At 41.3% G+C, this 24085-nt stretch overlaps 1 protein-coding gene across 1 annotated transcript in view; it reads right to left on the bottom strand.

Annotated features, from left to right (window-relative positions):
* Positions 1-23875, bottom strand: part of LOC149771246 (uncharacterized) — a 33395-nt gene extending 9520 nt beyond the window's left edge. The window contains exon 1 of the mRNA XM_089948679.1: positions 23732-23875. Within this exon, the coding sequence (XP_089804805.1) occupies positions 23732-23801 (70 nt within the window). The 5' untranslated portion in view covers positions 23802-23875. The remainder of the gene's footprint in view (positions 1-23731) is intronic.
* Positions 23876-24085: the final 210 nt, after the last annotated feature.

The raw sequence follows: 24085 nt of genomic DNA, 5'->3' as shown, positions 1-24085 counted from the left end.
TACAATCTAAAATCTTAGCAGCAATTAAAAACTTATTACTAAAATTATAACATAAAATGTGTAGTAAACAAAAGATCCGGAAATTCATCTTGGATTTTCTAAGATCTAGACTCAAACTGAGACAAACATTTACTGCAAAGGCAAAATCAATAATTTGGGTCAAAAAGAAAAAGAGCACGATTTTGGACAAGGTCAAGTTATGTCATCAATAGCATTTATAAATTAAAACGAATGAAGATTAGACATACATAGCAAGAGCTAGGCGATACTCTGTTATGAAAGATGATAATTACCTAGTATACTGTTATTTCACCTTGAACATTTGAGTGGTATGTAATAGAGTTGTTTGCACCTTGAACAACTGACTGATATGTCATTCATTTAAGAACGTATCTTCTAAGTATGTTTTAAATTAAAACAATTTGTGAGATATTTCTAAGTAAAGAAGCAATAAAGATTATTAATTTCAGACTTTTACATTTTTAAATATTTTTCGCGTTTTTAATTCTTGAACTTTAAAGCATAAAATAATCAAAGGTCGGCAGGATCAGAAATAACACTATCTACCACACATCAAAGGGAAGTAGCTCATAAAGGCAGAACATTCAAATTAAGACGTTTATCTCCCTTCTCAACTTTGTTTAATGCAGAAACAAATAATGCAAAATCTCATAATGCAATACGCAATACTTTAATTTACTAAACAAATGGATGTGGAGTACGTGAAAATTTGCTTTTTTTTTCAATTAATTATGAAGATGCAGAAACGTTATTGAGTACGATTCCCCCTGAACAGATTTCATAAGATGATGGCGGTGAATAGTTCCTTTGTAGCATGTAAAATACGTCTGGCACATCGAAATTTCCACGCCTATGCAAATGGGAAATCCGATTGTAAATACTTTTCTTTATTTTGACATTAAGCTGATAACATTGGCCATGTTTGCTTTATTTATATGGTTGCTTATATAGTCTTCTTTTCCTGTATTGGATAGATATGATTAGACTTAGTTTTCATTATAAAAGCAACAGAGGGCCAACCTTAAATTCGGTCGGGTTTTCCACAGAGGAGGCTTTTTATTGACCAGATACTGCAGGGACTAAACATGTTTTGTTTTTTGTTGCTGTTGTTGCAAATACTTGATGCAACTAGTTGCTAGTAGTTTATGGAATGTTATTCACATCTTAACATACATTAGGGTTTGGTCATTTGGACCATTGCCATGCTATCTGTTATAATGCAAATTACAACTGCAGAGGAAACGCCAGGTTTGTTTTCCTTAATTTACTCAATTGTATGCAACTAGGATGGGTTAGAAAGTATGGCACAAACTTTATTCCATATTTAACACCATCAATTAGATTGATTTTTCTGCCATAATGATCAGAATAAAACAAATAAATGCTTGTTTATCATTGAGGCACCGAACTACTTACTATTCTTTAGTAAGTGGACAATATAGTCTTCATCATTTGAATTCTTTCTTTCCCATCTTACATTCCATCTCGCGATACTTAAGAGGGCTTACTTCCCTGCTGCTGAGCTTCACAAAGTGAATGCAGTATTTATGACAAGCAATGAATTTTGAAAATCCAATTGCAGGCGTTTTAAGTGGCTATGTCTGATTCAAATGATGGCGTACAGATAACTTCTATTAAACGGATAGATCTCAGATTTTTGTTGTTGTTGTTGGGTTTAACGCCAGTTTTCAGCACACGATAGGCTATGCATGGCGGCCAGTATTAATGGTGGAGGAAGAACCCGGGAAAACCCCGAGAAGAACCCGAGAAGAACCACCGACCCACGAGAAGCTACTGGCAAGCTTTCTCACATACCCACATTCGCCGAATCCTGTACTCGAACCCACGCAGACAGAGGTGAGATGGCAGTGATCCGTAACGGAGAGCCCTTTAGACCACTCGGCCACTCGCGGCCCCATATCAAGATTTTAAATATATTGATGGTCGTTCTAGTCAACTAATATGAGAATCAAAATTTCATGTGTACTGGTATAGTTCCTATGCAGCATAAATTATCGCTGTCTATAAGCACATTTGCGAACACTGTTTCTCATCCTTAGCAACATTCTGATAAACTGTTTGTTTTTTGCTTTTCATGTTAAGAATAAATGATTTTTAATGGTTCATCGTACGGTGCAGTTCCATTTTGTCTTAGAATCTTGATCGACGGACCTCTGTAAAGCCATATAAGCCTGCATCTCACCAAACGAACGATTGCTTCGTATTACTGTACTAACATCATGTTTATTCTTTGAAAGCCTCAGAATGCAACACACACTCCTAGCCAGTAGTTGAGTTTTATATTCAATATGCATTGAAACTATAATTATAAAGTAGTTCTGTTCCCTCCCATATCAGTCGTAATACAACAAGTATGGTGACGATTTGCCAGAAATGTATAATTATAAAGTAGTTCTGCACCCTCCCATATCATTCGTAATACAAAAAGTATGGTCAAGATTTACCAGAATTGCATAATTAGAAAGTAGTTCTGTTCCCTCCCAGATCAGTCGTAATACAGAAAGTATGGTCACGATTTGCCAGAATTATAGCAGCATTACAATGATCTTACATTAAACATGGGACAAAAGATTGAAAATTTATTTTGTTTTGACGCCTTCGCGTTCATGCGTTTCAATGATAAATTACGGATACATATGCAAAGCTTCTTCAAAAGGGATTTCATATCCTGTTTATGTTCTTTGTAGTTACTGTATTTTCATTCAATAATAATAATAATATAGAATAATAATAACAACAACAACAACAACAATAATAATAATAATAATATGAACTAGCATTAAAATTTTTAAATATCGGCAGAAATATATCATTTACATTAAAAGTGAAGAAACAAACATGAATTACTAGATTATGCAAATGTAACCACACAAAAAAGGAGAGATTAAAAACTGTAACAAGAATTTTTGTGTATATGACTCCTCTAAATGAATGTACCGATCAGGCTTGGGAACTACATAAGTTCGATAAGAAATGGCTAAATGCAAACGTTTGAATTTATCGTCAGAGGGCGAATGTAGGTCATTATGACTCTTATGATGAGTAGTCCTTTCATCAGTAAATATAACCATTCCATTAAGTTAACTAATTTAAAGGAGTGAGTTTAAGAGAATTAGAACTAAAGTAAAACAAATTAAGTGTTAGAGCTCAACGTATAAAAAGTGTGTTGGATGACAATATAAACAGTAAATCACTTGTTTCTCCAAAGCTTCTCACTAGACAAAGGGAAATAAATAAATTATGTTATAATACATTCAAAATGAACTAAGGAAAACTAATTGTTTATAAAGATATTCAGTCAAAACAAATGCAGCTTCCAAAAATATTGTGCCGATCTAATGTTCCGTACCGGCTCCATTTCTCAATATACAGAGAGCATCGTCATTGTTAGCGGGAAACGTTGAGTCGCATCTTCAATGCACAGACCAAATCTCGAATTTAAACCACTGTGTAAATCACATGAGCATCTACCTATTGGCCAATGTAAAACAATTTTCTCCAATAACTTTTATTTTAAATAAAGAAGCAAATATCAATCCGACCGTCTCAAGCTTCCACCATTTTCATATCTTGTCAATAAATTTTCATACTCTTCAATAAAGAAGGCTGGAGAGCTATTTTGCAGGTTATTGAATGCACAAAGGGAAAGTAGCTGATTGTAGTTTATGCAAGTACACATAAATAACATCATCGTCAAGATTTCCACAGGTTTAAACATAATAATATATCTTCTTCCCCCAACTACTTTTTGGTAAGCATAAGTGTTGGAACCAATTTTCGTGACCAAGACAGAATCGATTCTTATTAATTAAGAGCCTGTAGGGGAAGGGGTTTTATTTTTAAATGCCTTTCCCAAGTTGTGTGTAGTGTATTATTCTAACCAGCATCATCACTGCCTTTCAAATATTACGTCAAGCATAAATTAAGCTCATCACATTCTGGCTATTAATTGCCGGCTGTTTATAAAAAAGTCTTTAAAAACATGTTCTGAGTTCAAATTGTTTGCCCCTTGTTCCATTTTTACTTAACATGAAGCAAACAATCATCCCCTCTTCTTTCAGTGATAATCCTATCCACTGGAATATAACTATCATGCACACGTGAAGTCAATTTTCTTTCGGCAGATCAACTCGAATTTCGGAGATTTTGGGCCCAATGGTTATGATGAAAAATGTGAAGCGCCGATTAAACTATCTCTGTGACTTTTGAATGATACCTTCGCTTCTTGTAACAGTTTTGAGCCGTTTGATTACGGTTGACGCACATCAAGGATTGCAAATATGTTTATATTAAAACATGTTACTTGGTTTTTGGTTGAAAAGTGGATTTGAAACGCATACTCATTGGAACATCTATTATTAGCATAGACAGAGTCTCCTCACTGAACGGCCTACCTGTTTAACACAACTCGGACTTACGACCAGCTCTCCAGCGCGGAGAATCCCCTTTCTCAGTCAGTTTCCGCAGTCGGTCATTATATGAACATGTATTAGCTACACGAAGCGTTAGCAATCTCCAAGACTACATATTTTGTTTATTAATTCGTACTTTATTGTGCACCCCATAGTACAAGATGCCGGCGAAAAGGAAGAGCATTACCTCACTTGGAGGAAGCATCAATAATCGACGGAATCCAATCGATCTTGAGATGAAAATGAAGATCATAAAGGACTATGAAGCTGGTAAAACAAGTTAAAGTGATAGTACGTGACTTGTAGCTGGCGCATTCGACCGTTTCTACGATCTTGATGGATAAAGATAGCGTGAAAGAGGCAGTGAAAGCATCGACATGATTTAGAGCCATAATCACTAAGCAGCGGAATCTGGTGATCTGGCTTGACGACCAGATGCAAAAAGAGAATGCCGATGAGCGTTTTAATAGTTCAAGCCAAGGTACACAATACATTTCTGACTCTGAAGGCGCGCGAATAGCTGTTTTAAAAATGTTCTATATGAACAAACAATTGCATTTCCCTTCAAGAAAGAAATTATATATAAATACATATATTTGCTCTTTCAAATGAGTTAAGATATGCTCCGGGAAACTGTGTATTGACTGACATAATGAACTCCTCACATCCCTGAGTGTGTCCGCAAGAAAATGTAGTTCTATGCCTTTTGTGGCTATTCACAATCACTTTCACACATTGATAAGTTGATTGTTTTATTTTTTTATTTTCTATGTTTCTTCACATTGATTAAATCAATATATTACACACCTATGATTGAAACATGAAAGATGGTTTTAATAATAAAAGTAGAACACTATAAACGTTAGGTTAGCTATGCCATTCACATGAACTCTAAGCCATTCACCTACCGTCTCATTGATATTAATGCGGAATAAAAACTAAGCGAAATGACAAACCAACAAGACGTAATCAAAATATTTTAATATATTTAAAGTTGATCTAATGCATTGTCCTGCTTCAGATGCAGTACCACCGATCCTAAACTCTCTCTCTCTCTCTCTCTCTCTCTCTCTCTCTCTCTCTCTCTCTCATCCTTTGGTCGGTTTTCATTAACTTTTATTATCACTCATAAGTCCATATATATCGTGGGATGACACAAACGACAATCGTCTACGTTTGTTATTTCACAGATTTTCTCCCGTATCTTGCAACGGGAGAGAGAGAGAGGAAGAGAGATGCCTTTGGATATTTTTATATTAAATTAATCATAGTCGATTTTTCGACCTTTATAGCATGTTTAAGAAACAAAAAAACATTAAATACATCACAGCATGTGCATCACGTAACAGATGAATTTACTGTATAACGTCAACATGATTTGCAACTTTGTATCATTGATAAATACTGTAGATAAATCCCAATGAAAGTGCACACTTATCGTTACGACGAACCATATTCGTGTAGGTTACTTTGTGTAATTTCTATTTCAAGGTTTTAATCCAGCCCAAATTCCATTTCTTTCTCACTCCAGATTTCTGAATGGTTTGTCCGTTATGCATGAGACAAGAGGGGGAAACAGAGGGCAGTAAGAATTGTGATGAAAAGTGCATCATATTAAATTCATTTAGAAAACAAGGATTTGTAATACTTTTTATCGTTATTTCCATACGTCACGAATGATTATAATGTAGAAATTCCTCATTGATCATAATCAACTGCAGACTGTCGCTTTTATCGGGAGTAGTAAATGGGGATAGATTAGCGTCAATGGGAATTAGCATTAAAAACACCCCTGGGACAGATTGGCGTCAAGGGAAATTTAACATGGAGAAAAATCGTGGGTCAGATTAGCGTCAAGGGAAATTAACATGGAGAAAAATCGTGGGACGGTTTAGCGTCAAAGGAATTTAAACAGGGTGGGACTTTATAGCGTCAAGGGAAATTGAACATGGGATTTTTTTTTTTAAATTTTTTTAAAAAAGGGGTAGGCAATTGAAAGGCTATCTCTTTTCGAGAAATATGGCTGGCCCTGAAAAGGGCCTTTGGGTTTATGTTAATATTAATATTAACATAGATGGCATCTGTCACATCTTCTTCTTCTTCTTCTTAAACTCCTTCTAACTGCCGGTCCATACACAAGTACCCTCTTGAGACATCCTTGTCTTTCTATGTAAACTCTCCTCATCCATTGACTAGTATCTGTCCTATCAACAACAGTCCACTTGGACCTGACATACATGAGCATGTCCGTCCTAAACATCATGGAAGACACAAGCGTAGAAGATTGCACATCGGTCCACATCTTGAAGCGACGAGAACAAGTAAATCAATGCACTGAACTGCGCTTATTTATAGGTAGATGTAGGATTGAAACGGATTGAGTTCATTCACCAATCCAAACACGCGTTACAAAATTCAGTCAGCCCGCATCCAATCCGAAGAGATTAGTCTGTGACGTCAGTTGGTCTATATAGATTCGCTAGCGCTTGTGTGCAGTCAATCTATGCGACAGTGATTCAACATGACGGAAATTCAGAAAACGATCCATTGGGGTGCACCAGCAGGGGAGACTGCCCAAGGGAACCCGGACTTACTTTCAGAAGAGGTACATTGGGATTTTGTGGATTTTCTTACCTCGCAAGAATTTGTTCCGGAACCTTCGTTACCTTCTTCATTACCGCAAGTGGAGAATTTTAGACAGAGACAGAAAGAAGAATTGGAGAAATTTATGCAACGACAAAAGGAAGCGGAACAAGCTTTTCTCCTACAGCAACAGCAACAGCAACAAGAAGAGGTAAGAAAAAAACAACAGCGACAACAGCAAGAAGAAGTAGCAGCAAAGAAACAAGAGGGTGAAAATCAAACGGTCACGGTACTGTTGGACATTTTAGCGGAGTTAAGAAGTCTGAAACAAATGTATCAGACTTCTTTATCACGACCGAAGAGAATACGATCTTCCCGAGCTAAACACGCCAACCCTGTGACTAAGCCTATCGTACCACCCTTAGTGATTTCAACCCAATCATCAGAAGTAGGCCTTGGCCGTGGCAAAGGCTTAAGGCAGTTAAAGTTGATTGGTTAAACTCACTCCTACACCATAAAGAAAAAAGGCCCTTTTCAGGGCCACCCACATTTCTCGAAAAGAAATACAATTTCAATTTGCCAATAACTCAAAAAAAAATAAACCCACCCATTTTATCCTTATAGTACGTGTCTGTGTATGCGTGCGTGAGTGTAGCTTCTTATTTTAAAATCACAACTCAAAGACACTTACCTTGTATCATTCATGTATTCTTTTATCCATAGTTACAATCCAATTCACAATTCACAACACTTTAATTAAAAGTTCATTGACTTCTTCTGTTTCCTTGTTTAGTCTCTCTGTTTTTTGAATTTTTTCACCGTCACACTCTTTTCCTCTTCTTCCTCCTCGCTTTCTTCCCTTCTTCTTTTTTTCTCCTGTTTCTTTTTCTTCACCTGTCTTCTTTCTTCCTCAGAAGAATCCCTCTCTTCCTCTGAAGAATCCCTCTCTTCTTCTGATTCCTCTTGTTTCTTTTTTGGGCAATCTGGAGACCAATGTCCTTTTTCTTTACAATAATAACAGGTATCTTTACTTTTGTCTTTTTTTAGCCCCTGTTTTTTTTCTTTTTTGACGGTCTTGACACTCTGAAGACCAATGCCCTTTCTTCTGACAGATATAGCAAGTATCTTCACTTTTATCTCGAAAGGAAGGAGAGTAGTCGGCTGGTCTGAAGAAAATTTTCTAATGACCCCTCGCAACGCTCTGATGAAACGTTCCATCTGGGTAGTCTCTTCCATCGTTGTGCTCGGCTTGAGAGTGAAATGAATAGTGAAAGGACAAGACACACACCCTTTTTATATACGCTGGTTTGCCATGACTATAAATTAGTCTATGGTGTTTGAACTTGAGTCATTTGACGTTTTTCACTCAAGATGAAACGATCCTATGCATTTGAGAAGAAAGAAGAAGAAGAAAGTAAGAGGCAGAAACGTGATCTATCGCCTCGTACCAGGGCTGAAATCTTGGCACAAATTCATGCCAGTGATTTTGAAGAGGACATGAGTGAACCAGAATTTGAAACCTCTAAACCAAGTTCACCACCCTTAGTCAATCCTGAAAAATACTATTCCATTCGAGAGACGGAAAAGCGCTCCTTAGAAAATTTAGAACCACGGCTTACACCTACACGGTGAAGTTTAAAGATTTCAAGTCCGACGTACCCTTGGAGAAAGCAGAAGGGTTTATCACCGAGATGTGGGATTCTTTGCTCACCGCACTCAAGCGACAATGTCAACCCAAAGAAGACGATCGCTTGACACTATCCATAGATCACGACGGTTTGAAATCCCCTGTTTGGATCGAGTTTAGCAGACCCGCAGAACTGACCCCTTCCAAAGTCATGGACAAGATTCAACAGGTGCAACAATCTAATGACCAGTTTGACATCACCGATGGTAAAGCCACACTGAAAATGGCCCACGTCTCTCCTCCTCAAGGAACTGGATGCAGAAAGATGTTATTGGTGGACGACCTTCGCAACACCAAAAAGAGTCTCGTCCGAATTAACAACCCTCAAGACCAGATGTGTTTAGCCCGTGCCATCGTGGTCTGACGAACCTATGCCAACAAGAACGACACGGTAGAATGGAAAAGAACCTGGAAAACTATTCAACAATCCGACCGAGCCAAACAACGAAACGATGCAGAACTCCTGTTACAACAAGCCGGACTGTCCAAAGACACACCCTGTGGCATTACTGAGATGCAAAAATTGCAAGATGCCCTAGCTCCACGCTACACCTTGAAAGTGCACCCTCAAGAAATGCGTGGAACTCTGTTGTTTCGAGGCCAAGATTTTAAGGACGGAAAATACATTCATGTCTATTATCACGATGAACATTTCGATACCATTACCAGTATCACTGGATTCCTGGGATACGGTTATTATTGTGAGAAATGTGACTATGGTTATAACAATCGAGAGCAACACAAGCATTGTGGAATGAAATGCTCAGGATGTTTTGCCTCTCCACCCTGTCTGAGCGAAGAACCAGTGCCTTGTTCAACTTGTCTGCGCACGTTTGTCAGCCCTACCTGTTACCAACAACACTTGAAAACACAAGGTTCACAGAAGAAATGCGCTTGTCAACTGCTGAGATTGTGCCCTGCGTGTAGACAAGGCATACGTACCAATAGTACTAAGGCACACGTATGTTCAGGAAAGAAAAAATGTCACATTTGTCACCACATCGTGGACTTGGAACACCATTGCTACGTGCAAAAATACCAACCCCCACCAGAGAAAGAGGACGGTCACAAGAAGAAAGGCATTCACATTCCTAATTTCTGCGTGGCTAATCGAGCGTGCGAGAAGTGCATTCAAGAACCTATCTTCAGTCATTGCCCTCACTGCAGCAAGATTCCTGGAGGGCGTGAAAAAATCTTTCGGGGACCGAACACGTTAGCCGATTTTGCCCGATGGGTCTTAGACCCCATCGACAAGACGTGGAGCCAAGAGGACATCGAACGTTACGGAGATTGTCATCGTCATGCCACGGTGATGGCTCACAATTTCTCCGGATACGATGGACAGTTTCTTTTGAGATACTATACGGAACAAGGCACCGAGCGTCCTAAAGTGACTTTGAACGGAGCCAAAATCATTTTCATGCAAGTGGGACAAGTACAGTTTAAAGATTCGATGAGCTATTTGGCCATGCCTTTGAGAGGAATGCCTAAAACGTTTGGAATGACAGAAATGGCTAAAGGGTACTTTCCACACTTTTTCAATACGGAAGCCAATCAACACGCCGTTCTACCCCATTTGCCTGAGGCTCACTATTACGACCCCGACAACATGCGTACCGAACAACGAGAAGCTTTCTACGCTTGGTACCAGGCTCACGCCTCCGACGCTTTCGACTTTCAGGAAGAAATGCTAAAGTATTGTCGTTCCGACGGGGACATTTTACGACGTTGCTGTGGAAAATTTCGAGAACAGTTCATGGAACACGGAGGGGTCGATCCTTTGAAAGAAGCTTGCACCATTGCCAAAGCGTGTTCCTTAGTGTACCGCCAACGATTCATGCCTGAAAACACGGTGGCTGTCATCAGTCCTCAAACGATCCACTTTGTCAAACGTCAATACTCGGTCACAGCCCTACGCTGGTTACATTACTTGTGCGACAAGGAAGACAAATGGATTCAGCATGCCCGCAACGGAGGAGACGAAAAGACCATCGGAACGTATTCGGTCGATGGCTTGGACTTAGAAAACCCCAAGATCGTGTACGAGTTTAACGGTTGCTTATTTCATGGATGTCCCGTCTGTTACCCTGACCGTGACACTAAAAATCAGTTTTTACAACGAACCATGGAAGACTTGTACCAGGACACTTGTCAACGGCGCCTAAAGTTAGAACAGCAAGGATACCAAGTGGTGGAAATGTGGGAACACGAGTACGATCACCGTATGAAAACCGATCCCGTGTTTAAACGCCTCGTGGAAAGTTACCAGTTCATGGACCCGTTGAACCCGAGGGATAGTTTGTACGGAGGAAGGACCAATGCCACCTGTTTGCTGTACCAAGCCGACGAAGAGAAAGGAGAAGAAATCAAATACTTGGACGTGTGTTCTCTGTATCCCTACGTGTGCAAATATTGTCGCTTTCCCGTAGGGCACCCACAATTGCTGACGGAACACATCGACCTGAAAAACATTCGACAATACGAAGGCTTGATCAAGTGCAAAGTTTTGCCTCCCACGAACCTATACCATCCCGTCTTACCTCACCATTGTCAAGGCAAACTGATGTTTCCCTTGTGCCGTACTTGTGCCGAAACGTGCAACCAGGACCAACCTTGCCATCACAGCCAGGAAGAACGTGCCTTGACGGGAACCTGGGTCAGCGTGGAATTGTTCAAAGCTCTGGACATGGGATACCAACTGTTAGAAGTGTACGAAATTTGCCACTTTCCCAAGACACAACAGTACCACAAGGGTGACCCTACTCAGAAAGGCATTTTCGCCGACTAAGTGGATGCCTTTTTGAAACTGAAACAAGAATCCAGCGGCTATCCTTCCTGGTGTCACACTCCCGAAGACCAAATACAATTCAAAGAGAAATACTACCAAGAAGAAGGCATCTCTTTAGACCACATCGAAAAAAACGAAGGCAGGCGATCGTTTGCCAAAGTGATGTTAAATTGCTTGTGGGGTAAAATGGCACAACGACCTTGTTTACCCAAGACGGAATATTTGACAGAACCTTCCCGCTACTTCCAGATGATTCACGACAAAACCAAATACATGAAACACGTGGACGTCGTTCGAGAGGATTTGATCTTGGTCAATTACGAAGAAGATCTGGACTTTGTACAAGACGACCCTTTTGGAAATGTCATCATTGCGGCTTACGTGACAGCTCATGCTCGCTTAAAATTGTACGAAGCTTTAGAACTGTTAGAAGAACGCGTCCTGTACTTTGACACGGACAGTTGCATTTACATCCATCACCCGAGTCAACATCACCCTGACATCGAAGGAGACCGTTTAGGAGCCTGGACAGACGAGCATCCCGACGACAAGATTCTAAGTTTCGTCAGTGGCGGCCCCAAAAATTACGGCTACGAATACCGTGACAAACAAGAAGTGCACACGACGTGCAAAGTGAAAGGACTGACTCTGAATCATCGTACCAGTCGAGTGGTCAACTTTGGGGTATTGAAAGAAGCCTTGCAATCGGGAGAGGATGGAAACTTTAAAGTGACCACCTATCAACCGAACAAGATTGTACGTTTACCCACTCACCCCATCGTCAGTCGACCCTTGGAAAAAGTCTATCAAATTGTATACCAGAAGCGAGTGCGACTTCCCAATCACTTTACGTTGCCGTACGGTCACGTCGGTATTGGTCTGTATATAAAAAGGAACCCTAGGCAAGATCGATAGTTCATTGTTCATTGAAGTAACTTACCATGTCGTTGACGAAGAAGAAACCAGATTGGTTTGGCTTGGACCCAAGAGGTGGCCCAGTATGCACGAGAGTTATTCAAGGAAAAAAGTTACTTTTCAACCCGTGTTAGTGACGGTGCCAGAAGAACCCGTCACCCAGGACGGGACTGTCGTGGACAGGCCTGAAAGACCCTTTCGGGAGGACACTTGTGTGACCTTACCCCCTACTATAGAACTGGTTAGAACTTTACCCAAAACATGTTGTACAGACACTTGTGTTTATTCCACGTTCATGGTTATCATGTGCCTTTTATTCTTGTACTTAAGCCTTTGGCTTTTATGTATTTTTGTCTTTCGTATTCATGTTTGAAACATTCAATAAACGTGTTCTGAAAAAGTATATAAACTCTCGTCTTGTTTGTTTTCGTGTCACAAGTGACATTTCTCACACGATGGCTACCTCTGCTGTCTCTGCTCCCTCTTCCTCTACTGTCAAGGTCATCGACGAACACTTAGATCGTGCCAGTTGGGAGGCTTTGTATCTTCGCCATCCCTTTAACATGCTCATTGCTGGACCTAGCGGTTCAGGCAAAACCGAATTCGTCAAACGTTTGATCGAACATAAACATCATTTGATCGATCGGCCACCTCAACGGATCGTGTGGTGTTACAAAGAGCGGCAATCGGCGTACAGCCTCTTGCGAGAAAGTCAAGGCGATTCCATCGTGTTTGTGGAAGGCATTCCTAAAGAAGACGACGGTATCGTCTCTGACTCCCGTCAAACCCATTTGGTCATTTTCGACGACATGTTAGGAGAAGACGAAGAAGAAATTAAACTGTGGTTTACGCGCAAAGGGCATCACCGTAATGCCAGTGTCGTTTACATCACCCAAAATTTGTTTCAACAAAGTAAAGCCCATCGCGCCATCAGTCTCAATGCGCATTACGTGGTCTTGTTTAAAAGCCCTCGAGATAAATCGCAAGTGCAAGTCTTAGCCAAACAGTTAGGAACGCCTTGGCTGACTCAGGCGTACGACGATGCCACTCAAACGCCACACGCCTATTTACTCGTCGATTTGAAACCTACGACTCCTGAGGATTTGCGATTTCGTACCCACTTGTTTCACCACTGGTGTCAAGACGGAGGGCCTGTCCTGTACACGTCTCCGTCCTCGACTTCATTTCACTCCCCATAAAAAAAAATCTATAAAAACCTCAGACCCTTTTCGTCTGTCTCACACACAGTGTGAACATGACGTCCCTTCAGTCGCATCTTCCCGTCAAATTGATTCGTGCCTTGTATGGCATCAGTCGAGAAAAAAATCCACAAATACGAGCACGTGTCTTAGAAGCTAGTCTCAAAGAAGTCTTACGATGGTTCACGGTGACGGCACGTCAATTACTCCAAGGAATCATTCAGATTCCTCATCAAACCAAACGCTTTTTTGATCGAAACAAAGTCGCTTTGGTCCAACTGGCCGATTCCCGCATCGACACTCAGACCAAAAAACAAATCATTTTGAAACCTGGAGGGAGCGGTACTCTAGGAGGGGTCATCATTTGCTCTCTCTTAAGATGGGATCCTAATGCCCCCAAAGTTATCCCCAAGACAAAAGTCCAACGAAGCCCCAAGAAGAAAAAGACCAGGTCCCCAAGGAGAACTTCTCCAGTGGCAGGACCCTCCTCTGACCAGACACCACCACCCCGGAAAAAGAAAAGAAGCCCCCAGAAAAAGGAACAGAGACAAAATCCCCAGAAAAAGAAAAGTCCACAGAAGAAAACTAGTCGCAAGAGAGGCACTTCGGCCAGGATGCAACCTTACACTCGCAAACCACGATCTGCCACGGCAGTGACTGCGTCTCCGGCATCCTCACGTTTGTCCACTTCTCCGTTGATGACACCAGGAACTGAAGAGTACTTGGAGACGTTGATCACACCAAGAACTTCTCCGTTGATGACCCCCAAAAGAACTTCCCCAGTGGCAGGACCCTCCAATTTAGTGGCAGTGGCTGCTGCTCACAAAGTACCTTCTCCCAAAATCAAAGTCCATGAAAGATCGGGCATGTTACAAAGTTTACTGGATTTGTCCAAGCAAGAACTGGCTCGATTTAGTCCGTTGCGTACCCCTCCACGACGTGTCATGCCTGTCCTCAAACTGATACGACGTAAAGACAATCAGTGGCGACGCGTTCCAGTATAAAAAAGGCCTGTGACCGAGTAGGGTATCAGTGTTTTTTTGGTGCTCCTGAAGACTCAAAGATGTCACCCTCCAGAAAACCCCAAGGAAAGAAAAGGAAAGGACTGCCACCACGTTTAGCCAAACATGGGGACATGTTATCTGTCCTGTCCAAAGCTTCTCCACCCCTACGAAAAAAACTCATTCAAACAGCCTCCAAAGAGGTCATCGATACCGTGTGCGTATGTTGTTTGAACGTTTTGAAAGGCACGATCCCTTTGTACAAACACCAGAAACAATGCTTAGGCAAACATCGTCACGTTCTTCGCCAAATGGTTCAAAAGAAAATTCCCATTCGTCAAAAAAAGAAGATGTTGGTCCAACGTGGAGGCATTTTGCCTCTCTTGTTAGGCCCCATACTGAAAGGAGTCTTGGGAACCATGTTGGGAGGACTGGTGGGAGCAAGATAAAAAGGCCCTTGGAAGTCCCAAGATCTCAGAATCGACCCCTGACAACCCCACGGAAGGACGAAAACTAGCTTTAGTGCCTTACAAACGATGGATGGAATACCATCGGTGGCAAGAAAAACGCACCCCGCATTTGCCTCCCAATCCCCATTTGAGCGAGATGTCCCAGTTACAACACGAATTGCAGTCCTTGATGGATCGCCAAGATTTGTCCGAAACAGAAAAATCGCAAAAGTACGGTCAACTCTTGCAACGACTGCAACTCTTTCACCAGAAAGCTTTAGACGAAACAGCTCTACCCACTCTGAAAGATTTTAAGACCTTGATGAAAAGTCCAGCACCATCACCAGTACCAGTACCAGTACCAGTGACCAAGACAGAAAAAGGAAAAGAAGAAGAAGAAGAAGGGTTTCAAACTCCACCAGAAAAAGTACGCAAGTTAACAACACCACCTACCTCCAGAATTGGATGGATTAAAAAGATGATGGCCACCCCTTCTTCATCACAAGAGAAAAAGAAAGTGAAGACAGAAGTGAAGACAGAAGTGAAACAAGAACCGATATCCCCCGCTCAGACATCCTCCTCCTCTTCAACACCTATTGCCGGTCGCACACGCAAAGCATTGCAATCCAAGAAAATACCCCAAGAGAAAAAGAGTAGCATCCTCCAAGAGTGGGTGTCTTATTAACACACCAACCAACACAAAAAAATGGAAAAAGTCTTAGCCAGCATTTACTACGATCCCTCCCATCCTGCAGGTTACGCAGGAGTTCAAAAATTGTATCGTACTACCAAAACGCGACTGAAAAGTCTCCGTTGACCTCAAGTGCAACGATGGTTACAAGAACAAGCTACCTACACTTTACACAAACCCATTCGACGCAAGTTTGCCAGAAGTCGCACCCGAGTGGAAGGCATCGATCATCAATGGCAAGCCGATTTAGCCGATGTCTCTCATTTGGCCAGCTACAATCGTGGCTACAAATATTTGTTTTGTGTCATCGACGTCTTTTCCAAATTTGCCTGGGTCGTACCCTTGACTTCCAAATCGAGCAGCGAGTTAGTGCGAGCCCTGCAACGAGTGTTGAAACAAAGCGGTCGTCACCCTCTTCGATGGCAAACGGACAAAGGTACCGAATTTCTGAACCAAGCTTTCCAAAAAGAATTAAAGAAACGTGACATTCATTTTTTTACCACCGAGAATCCCGAAACCAAGCCAGCATCGTGGAACGTTTTCAACGCACTTTGAAAGAACGCATGTGGAAATATTTTTCGCATCACCAGACTCTGAAGTACATCGACATCTTACCGCACCTGGTGCAAGCGTACAACCAATCTTACCATCGAAGCATCGGACGTGCCACACAAGACGTGACTCCCGACAACGAAGTGTTGGTGTTTGAGCGTCTGTTTGGTACGTCCCCGACGAGGGCTGTCCCCAAGAAAAGTGGAGTGTTGACCGTAGGAGATTGGGTGCGCATTGGCAAAACCAAACGCACTTTCGACAAAGGTTACTTACCTAACTGGACGACCGAATTGTTTCGCGTCACTGGACGAGTACATGGCCGTCATCCTGCCGTCTATAAATTGGAAGACATGAACGGAGAAGTGCTCAAAGGAACGTTTTATTTGCCCGAGTTACAACGTGTCACCAAAAAAGAAGACGACGTGTACGACATCGAAAGCATTCTCGAACGCAGAACCCGTAAAGTGGGCAAACGACGTGTCAAAGAAGTCAAAGTACGTTGGAAAGGATATCCACCCAGTTTTGATTCTTGGATCGCAAGTCATCGACTATAAAAAGAAGTGACCATCATGCCTTTTCACAGAGACGCAGCTACGTCGACCACTCCTCCTTCACCTAGTTCTTCTGTGCAAGATTTACAAAAACAACCTTTGTGGGTGTGGTGTGGAGAACGTGTGCCTAAAACGCAAATCGTCTTTTTCTGCCAAATCTTCGGGGTGTATTGTGTCATCGGGGCAGCCATCGCCAATTTGAGTTTGCAACAAGGAGACAAACAATTGTGGACCATTTTATTGAGCAGTTGCATCGGTTACCTGCTTCCTAATCCCTTCCTGAAATTCACCTCGAACGGGAACCACGGGAACCTTGTGTCCAGTGCCAGTGCCAGTCACCACTTCAACCACAACCAGAACCCCATTTTAGACGGAGACACGCCTCTGACGTCCACTAACCCTTCGGACAGCCACATAACTCTGGAATTATGAGTCACCAAAGCCAATTTTACTTAACTTTACCCAGTGACAGTTCCATGGAGGTGTTTCCCAAGAACACGTTGTGCTGTTACACGGCCAAATTACCTCAGGCCATCCCGTTAGATCACGAAGCCCATTGGGAAGTGGCTTTAGTAGAAATGATTCACCCGACCCAAGTCCTCAATGTCCTTCCCAATCAAAATTTTTTTGATGTGGAAGTTCATGACGAGCAAATGCAACAGTGGATGGATAGCAATGTCAAATATGACAAGAAAACCCGTACACAAAAGTACACCACCTATCACTTGTTCATTCCCCCAGGCTATTATTTTAGTGGTCAACATTTGGTCAGCACCATAGCCTCCAGGTTTAATGTCCTGTTTCTGAAAGCTTTGGAGCATGTCAACAAAAGTGTCACCCTGGAGTACCACAAAGCAGCTCGTCGCTTCTTGATGAATTTGAACGAAGTAAAATCATGTCCATTTTATTTTGTCCTGAATTTTTTGACATGTTGGGCGGAGACATGGACATGAGAAAAACCATGCTCAAGAAAAACGAATTACCCATCGTTTACGACAACGAGTCTTTTAGCAAGTTATTTCGTGCCCCGGTAGAACTGAACCAAGGACTGAATCTGATGTTTGTGTATTCCGATGTGGTGGAGTACAACGTGGTGGGACACACCTCCGTACCGTTACTGCGTGTCATTCCTTTCAAAGTAGATTCTGCCACGGACGCTGACGAGGAAGGTGGAAACACTTACCACGTCCACCGCGAATTTGTTCATCCTCACTATTTGCCGGTCAGCAAGTCGTATTTGGACACGGTCAACATTGCTATAAAAGGAGATCTGGGACAAAATATTCCATTCACCAAAGGAAAAGTCACGGTGAAACTCCATTTTCGAAAACGGTTCTCTAACGACTCGTAAGTAAGTCATGTATCCAGTGTACCGAGGGGTTGCTCGACAGCGAGGACACGGTTTAGGAGACATGTTAAAATCGGCCTTTCGTTCGGTGGCCCCAGTGTTGAAACCGATGGTGACACGCGGATTGCACGCCTTGAAAGATGCGGCACTGACGCAAGGCAAAGAATTTCTCCAAAATGTCATCATCGACAAACAAAACCCTAAAGAAGCCTTCATGAGGGCAGGCAAAAATGTCTTGCTGCAAACGGGCAAAGACATTTTAGGCCAACGAGAGACACCTATAAATGCCCTGCACGCTACCGAGTCAGGCATTCAGCAAGGACAAGACAGAAAGAGACGACGAAGAAAACACCCTTTCACCAGACTTCAAGCTAGAAAGGCCAAGAAAAGAAGAACCGTTCGAGACTTAGACGTTTTCGATTATTGAGAAAAGAGACCAAAAAAAAATGATGCACCGAGAATCTTGCGCTTGTTCCAAGACGGAACTGGACCTGTTTGCCATGCCCCCCACCATGATGACGATGCAAGAATCCCAGTGGGTGGAATTTCACCCCGTCTCCTCACTGACCGATTCCGCTCCCATCGAGTTTGAAATCAAAGGACAGCTCGAAGATTACATCGATCTGAATAGCAGTTACTTGTACCTGAAAGTCAAAATTCTAGATAAGACTGGAGGTGCTATAGACGATGAAGCAAGAGCTCCCGTCAACAATTTCATGCATTCCTTGTTCAGTGGAGTGGACTTGTACTTGAATAACAAACTGGTCAGTAGCAGCATGGATACTTACCCTTATCGTGCCTACCTGGAAAATCTCTTGACGTACGGAATAGATGCCAAGAACACTCATCTCAATGCCTGTGTGGTATGGGAAGCTGACGAACCTACCAAGTTTGAAATATTGGAAACTGATGAAAAGAAAGACAACAATGATGGATTTGTAGAACGAAGAAAGAGAATCACGGGAGCCGACACAAGTTTAGAACTGATGGATCGTTTGCATTTGGACATGTGGTTGCAAGAAAAGTATTTGCTGAACGGGGTGGATGTCCGCCTGAGACTGAATCGTAGCAGTGCCGCTTTCCATTTGATGGCTGATAGTGACGGTTACAAATCCAAAATCCTAGAAGCCAGACTCTACGTACGCCGTGTGGAAGTGTTACCTAAAGTGGGAAACGACATCAGTCAGACGTTGAGCAGAACGACCGCCAAGTATCCCATACGACGCGTGGAAGTGAAAACCTTCACCATTCCCAAGGGACAGCGATCCATGATCGAAGATCATCTGTTCCAAGGACAGTTACCCAAACGTTTGATCGTTGGTATCGTCGAGAATACAGCCTTCAACGGAGCTGCCGAAAAAAATCCTTTCTACTTTCAACACTTTGGCTTGTCCAAAATCGAAGTCAGTCGCGATGGCAAGACCTTGTGTACCCGACCTTTCGAACCTGACTTTAAAAAGAAGAATTACTTGAGATCGTACTTGTCCTTGTACGAAGCCACCGGACAGTTAGGAACCAATACCAGTCACGGTATTACGTACGAGGATTATGCAGGAGGCTACGCTTTGTGGGCTTTTGATTTCACTCCAGACCAAGGCAGCGACAAGGGACATTTCCACCCTATAAAATCCGGCCAGATTCGTGTGGAAATTCAGTTTAAAGACCGAGACCCTGATGAAACGGTGAACGTCATCCTGTATGCAGAATTCGATAATACCATAGAAATCAACAGTTTGAGAGAAGTCATCCTAGATTACTAGAAACCATGGAAGACTGTTATCCCTCTTTACCTAGTGGAGAAACTTTTAGTGTTGGATTATTGTTAAAAAATGTTAGAGTTGTTGTTGTTTAGTGTTAAGTGATTTTTGAATAAAAAATGTTGTGTTTTGAAAAAATTGTTTGATGTTATATTGTTGGATTATTGTTAAAAATGTTAGAGTTGTTGTTTAGTGTTAAGTGATTTTTGAATAAAAAATGTTGTGTTTTGAAAAAAAATTCCTTTGTCTTTTGTTTAGCTATAAGAATGTTGGATTCATGCTCTTTCATTTCTTACTATCCCTCTCATGACATTCACTAAACGTTGCGACTCAAAAACCGTGTGGGGGATGTTTTCCTTCACGTCCGCGCTTTGACTTTAAGAACCGGGTTGTTTCCAGTCTAACCATCCATTGTCGACTCATCCTCCTAAGAAGATGTGCTCCAAACTAGCTAAACTCAACGAAGCCTACGTGAATTTGCATAGGGTCAGACACAGTCTGATACCGAAGCCAGAAGAATGTTAAAAATCACTGAAGACCTGATAGAAGAGCTCTTCAGAGAAGAAATAAACAGGGAAAAAGAAGAATGGACAGAGAAGTACAGACTTCAGAGACAGCAGCAACAACAACAAGAGCAGCAGCAGCAGCAACCTGACGCTGACAGAGGCTTTGTCGATTGTCGTATCGACACCAAAGAGTTCTTCTCTTTTCGAAGAAGCAGACCTATCGCCAGAAAGTCTATCCTCAGAGGACATCGCATTCTTAGAAACTAAAAAAGAATGCCATAGCAAACAAAAAAAACCAGCCCTTTTCAGGGCTACCCAATACTCAAGAAAAGAAATAACGATCGATTTGCCGATGTGTAGGTAGAGTAGTGTGAATATAAACGCTAACTCTTTTATAAAAAATGTGAGGGTATGTGTTTGTGTGTTTGTAAGTGCTCACGTAAGTTGGTGTGGATAGTAGATTCAAATGATGTCTTTTTTGGTGTTTGAGGTGTATATTTGGGGTTAGATTGGATTGCTTTGCGTATGTGGATAGTCTATTGAAGTGGTTAATAAAAAATTTTAAAATAGTGATGGGCAGCATAAAAAAGTGAGTGAGTGTTTCTTTTAGGTCCGCGCGTTGTTGTTATTTTTTTTGGTCATGATCTAGGTAAGATCAATTTTATGTTTTTAGGGGGATGTTTTCCTTCACGTACGCGCTTTCACTATAAATTGAAACTCGTTCGGCAGTCCAACTACCCTTGTTGATTGATCAACACCAAAAATGAACACGAGACTGGAGAAACTGTTGGAACTTCATGTGCATCTGGAATATGCCAGGCGCATATTAAATGAACTGGCCGCGGAAGCCATTGTGGAGGAGGGAAGGATAAGAGAGGAGGAGGAAAGAAGAAACAAAGAAGAGGAGGAGAGAAGATATAAATAAGAAGAGAAAAGAAGATACAAAGAGGAGGAGAGAAGATACAAAGAAGAGGAGGAGGAGGAAAAGGAGAGAAGAAGAAGAAATTTCAGAATCCCAGAGAGCGAAAATTGGGATTCTGAAGCGACATATCCTGCCTCTGCTCTCTCCCCTCAAAAGGTAAAAAGTAACTGGGGGATAAGATGTGTATGCGGCGCCAGGCCTGGAAGGTGCCACCATTAACCAGGTGTCCATGAAGTTCCAAACAAAAAAACAGCCCTTTTCAGGGCTACCCAATACTCTAGAGAAGAAATGACCATCAATTTGCCAATGTGTAGGTAGAGTAGTGTGAATATAAACACTAACTCTTTTTTAAGATAGTGTGAGGGCATGTGTTTGTGTGTTGGTGCTTGTAAGAGCTAAGGTATGTTTGTGTGAATAGTAGATTATGGGTTTCTTTATTGTTTCTTAGCGTAGGTGAAGAGTATAGTTAGGGTTCTGTAAGCGCTCACGTACGATTGTGTGGATAGTAGATTATGGATTTTGTTTATTGTTTCTTAGCGTATGTGGAGAGTATAGTTAGGGTTTTGTAAGCGCTCACGTACGATTGTGTGGATAGTAGATTATGGATTTTGTTTATTGTTTCTTAGCGTATGTGGAGAGTATAGTTTGGGTTTTGTAAGCGCTCACGTACGATTGTGTGGATAGTAGATTATGGATTTTGTTTATTGTTTATTAGCGTATGTGGAGAGTATAGTTTGGGTTTTATTATATGAAATGAAAAAGTAGGGGGATGTTTTCCTTCAGGTCAGCGCTTTTCGTATAAGAACCCACAGTATTCGTCGTTCAAACCATTCTGCAAAGAATAAAAAAAGAAGATGGCTTCTAACCAAATGGACAAAATGGAAAAATTGCAAAACGTCCTCGACAATTTAGGAATGATAGAGCAAATGTTGGTTAACCTAAACGAGGATCACTATTCTTATAGTCCCCATCGAGTGAAGATGGAGATAAACAATTTACGAAAAATGAAGGTAATCATCAGTGATCTGTTGAAAGAAATAAAGGAGGAGAAGGAGGATGAAGAGGAAAGGATAAGGATGAGAGCATGGAATGAAAAAATTGAAAAAGAAGAAGAAAATGAAAAGAGGAAGAAAGAAGAGGAGGAAGAGAAGAAGAAAGAAGAGCAGGAGAAAAAAAAAGAAAGAAAAGAAGAGAAAGAGTGTTGGAGATAAAATAAGAACTTGGTGGAGAAAAAGAAGAAACTAGAAGCAGAAGAAGACGAAAACCCAAAGGCCTTTTTCAGGGCCAGCCATATTTCTCGAAAAGAGATAGCCTTTCAATTGCCTGCCCCTTTTTTAAAAAAATTTAAAAAAAAAAAAAATCCCATGTTCAATTTCCCTTGACGCTATAAAGTCCCACCCTGTTTAAATTCCTTTGACGCTAAACCGTCCCACGATTTTTCTCCATGTTAATTTCCCTTGACGCTAATCTGACCCACGATTTTTCTCCATGCTAAATTTCCCTTGACGCTAATCTGTCCCAGGGGTGTTTTTAATGCTAATTCCCATTGACGCTAATCTATCCCCATTTACTACTACCGGGTGGAATCTCAGCTTTGGTCTCTCTATATCATCTCTCACCAAATCGGTCATGTTTCTTGGAAAGAAATATCGTGATATTAAACTTTGGTCATCCAAAGTATCTAGGGCCAGTGTTCTGTCCCGGAATTAGTCTGGTTAGTTTTGATTTTGATTTAGCTAAAATACACTAAAAGCCGACATTTTTTCTAATGTGTAAAATTAACGCAAATAAGTAACGCTTTAAAGTTACGCGAGTATTTACGCTGGTGCATCGATTAGGGGATGTTAGTGAAACGGGAAAATACTGTTAACTCAAGGTCGCTTGAGTAACTTACGTCAAAAATAACTTAATCACAGCTTACACACTTTAGTGAAACGTACCCCAGATGTGGAATTTTTTAAACAATTGGTTTAGTGCAATTAGTACAGGTCGTTACCTCTTTTAATTTTATTCTGGAACCTATACATATTTAAAGGGGAAAAATCACTTCATAATTGTTTTGCATTAACATTTGGGAAATTAATTTCCCCACATCGAAAAGATTTTTGCATTAACATTTGGGAAAATTAATTTCCCTACATCGAAAAGATTACTCTCCGAAAGAATGATGAATAAATATGTTTTGTGGCCTCTAAATATCTAAATATCTACATGTATTATATCATAGCGAAAACCCGTATTGCCCCCATAGCCAATACACATAGCCATACGTGTGTTTAGAGAGAATGAATGAAAGACAAACAGATAAAGGCAGTGGTTATAACGTACCTGCCATGATGCAGCTGTAAGCTGTTTCTACCATCGTAGAGGTTAAAAGCAACATTAGCCAGGCTGCCATATTGTATCAGTTCCTTCTCGTTGGGGTATACACACTGCTTCTGCTTTTCACTCCAGACTTATGGTTATTATATCGGAAATATTTCTATATACGACAAGCTTACAAGAGGCTATTCGATTAGGCGTGGTGTTGATATAATGTTGCATGTGTGGTTTCAACGATTGACAGTTGTCTGAATGTAGTCATCGACCAATCCCAGCAAATTTGTGATTTGCTTGAAACTTTAAGACACTGGATGATTGACAAAGTCATAGTATTCCATTGTAAGTGCGGAGTTTGGAGAT

Source organism: Sinohyriopsis cumingii, unplaced genomic scaffold, assembly GCF_028554795.1.
Source record: "Sinohyriopsis cumingii isolate HCF-2022 unplaced genomic scaffold, ASM2855479v2 utg002017l, whole genome shotgun sequence".
NCBI lineage: Eukaryota > Metazoa > Mollusca > Bivalvia > Unionida > Unionidae > Sinohyriopsis > Sinohyriopsis cumingii.
The sequence above is the reverse complement of the archived record's forward strand: the minus strand, read 5'-3'. Positions and strand labels throughout refer to the sequence as shown.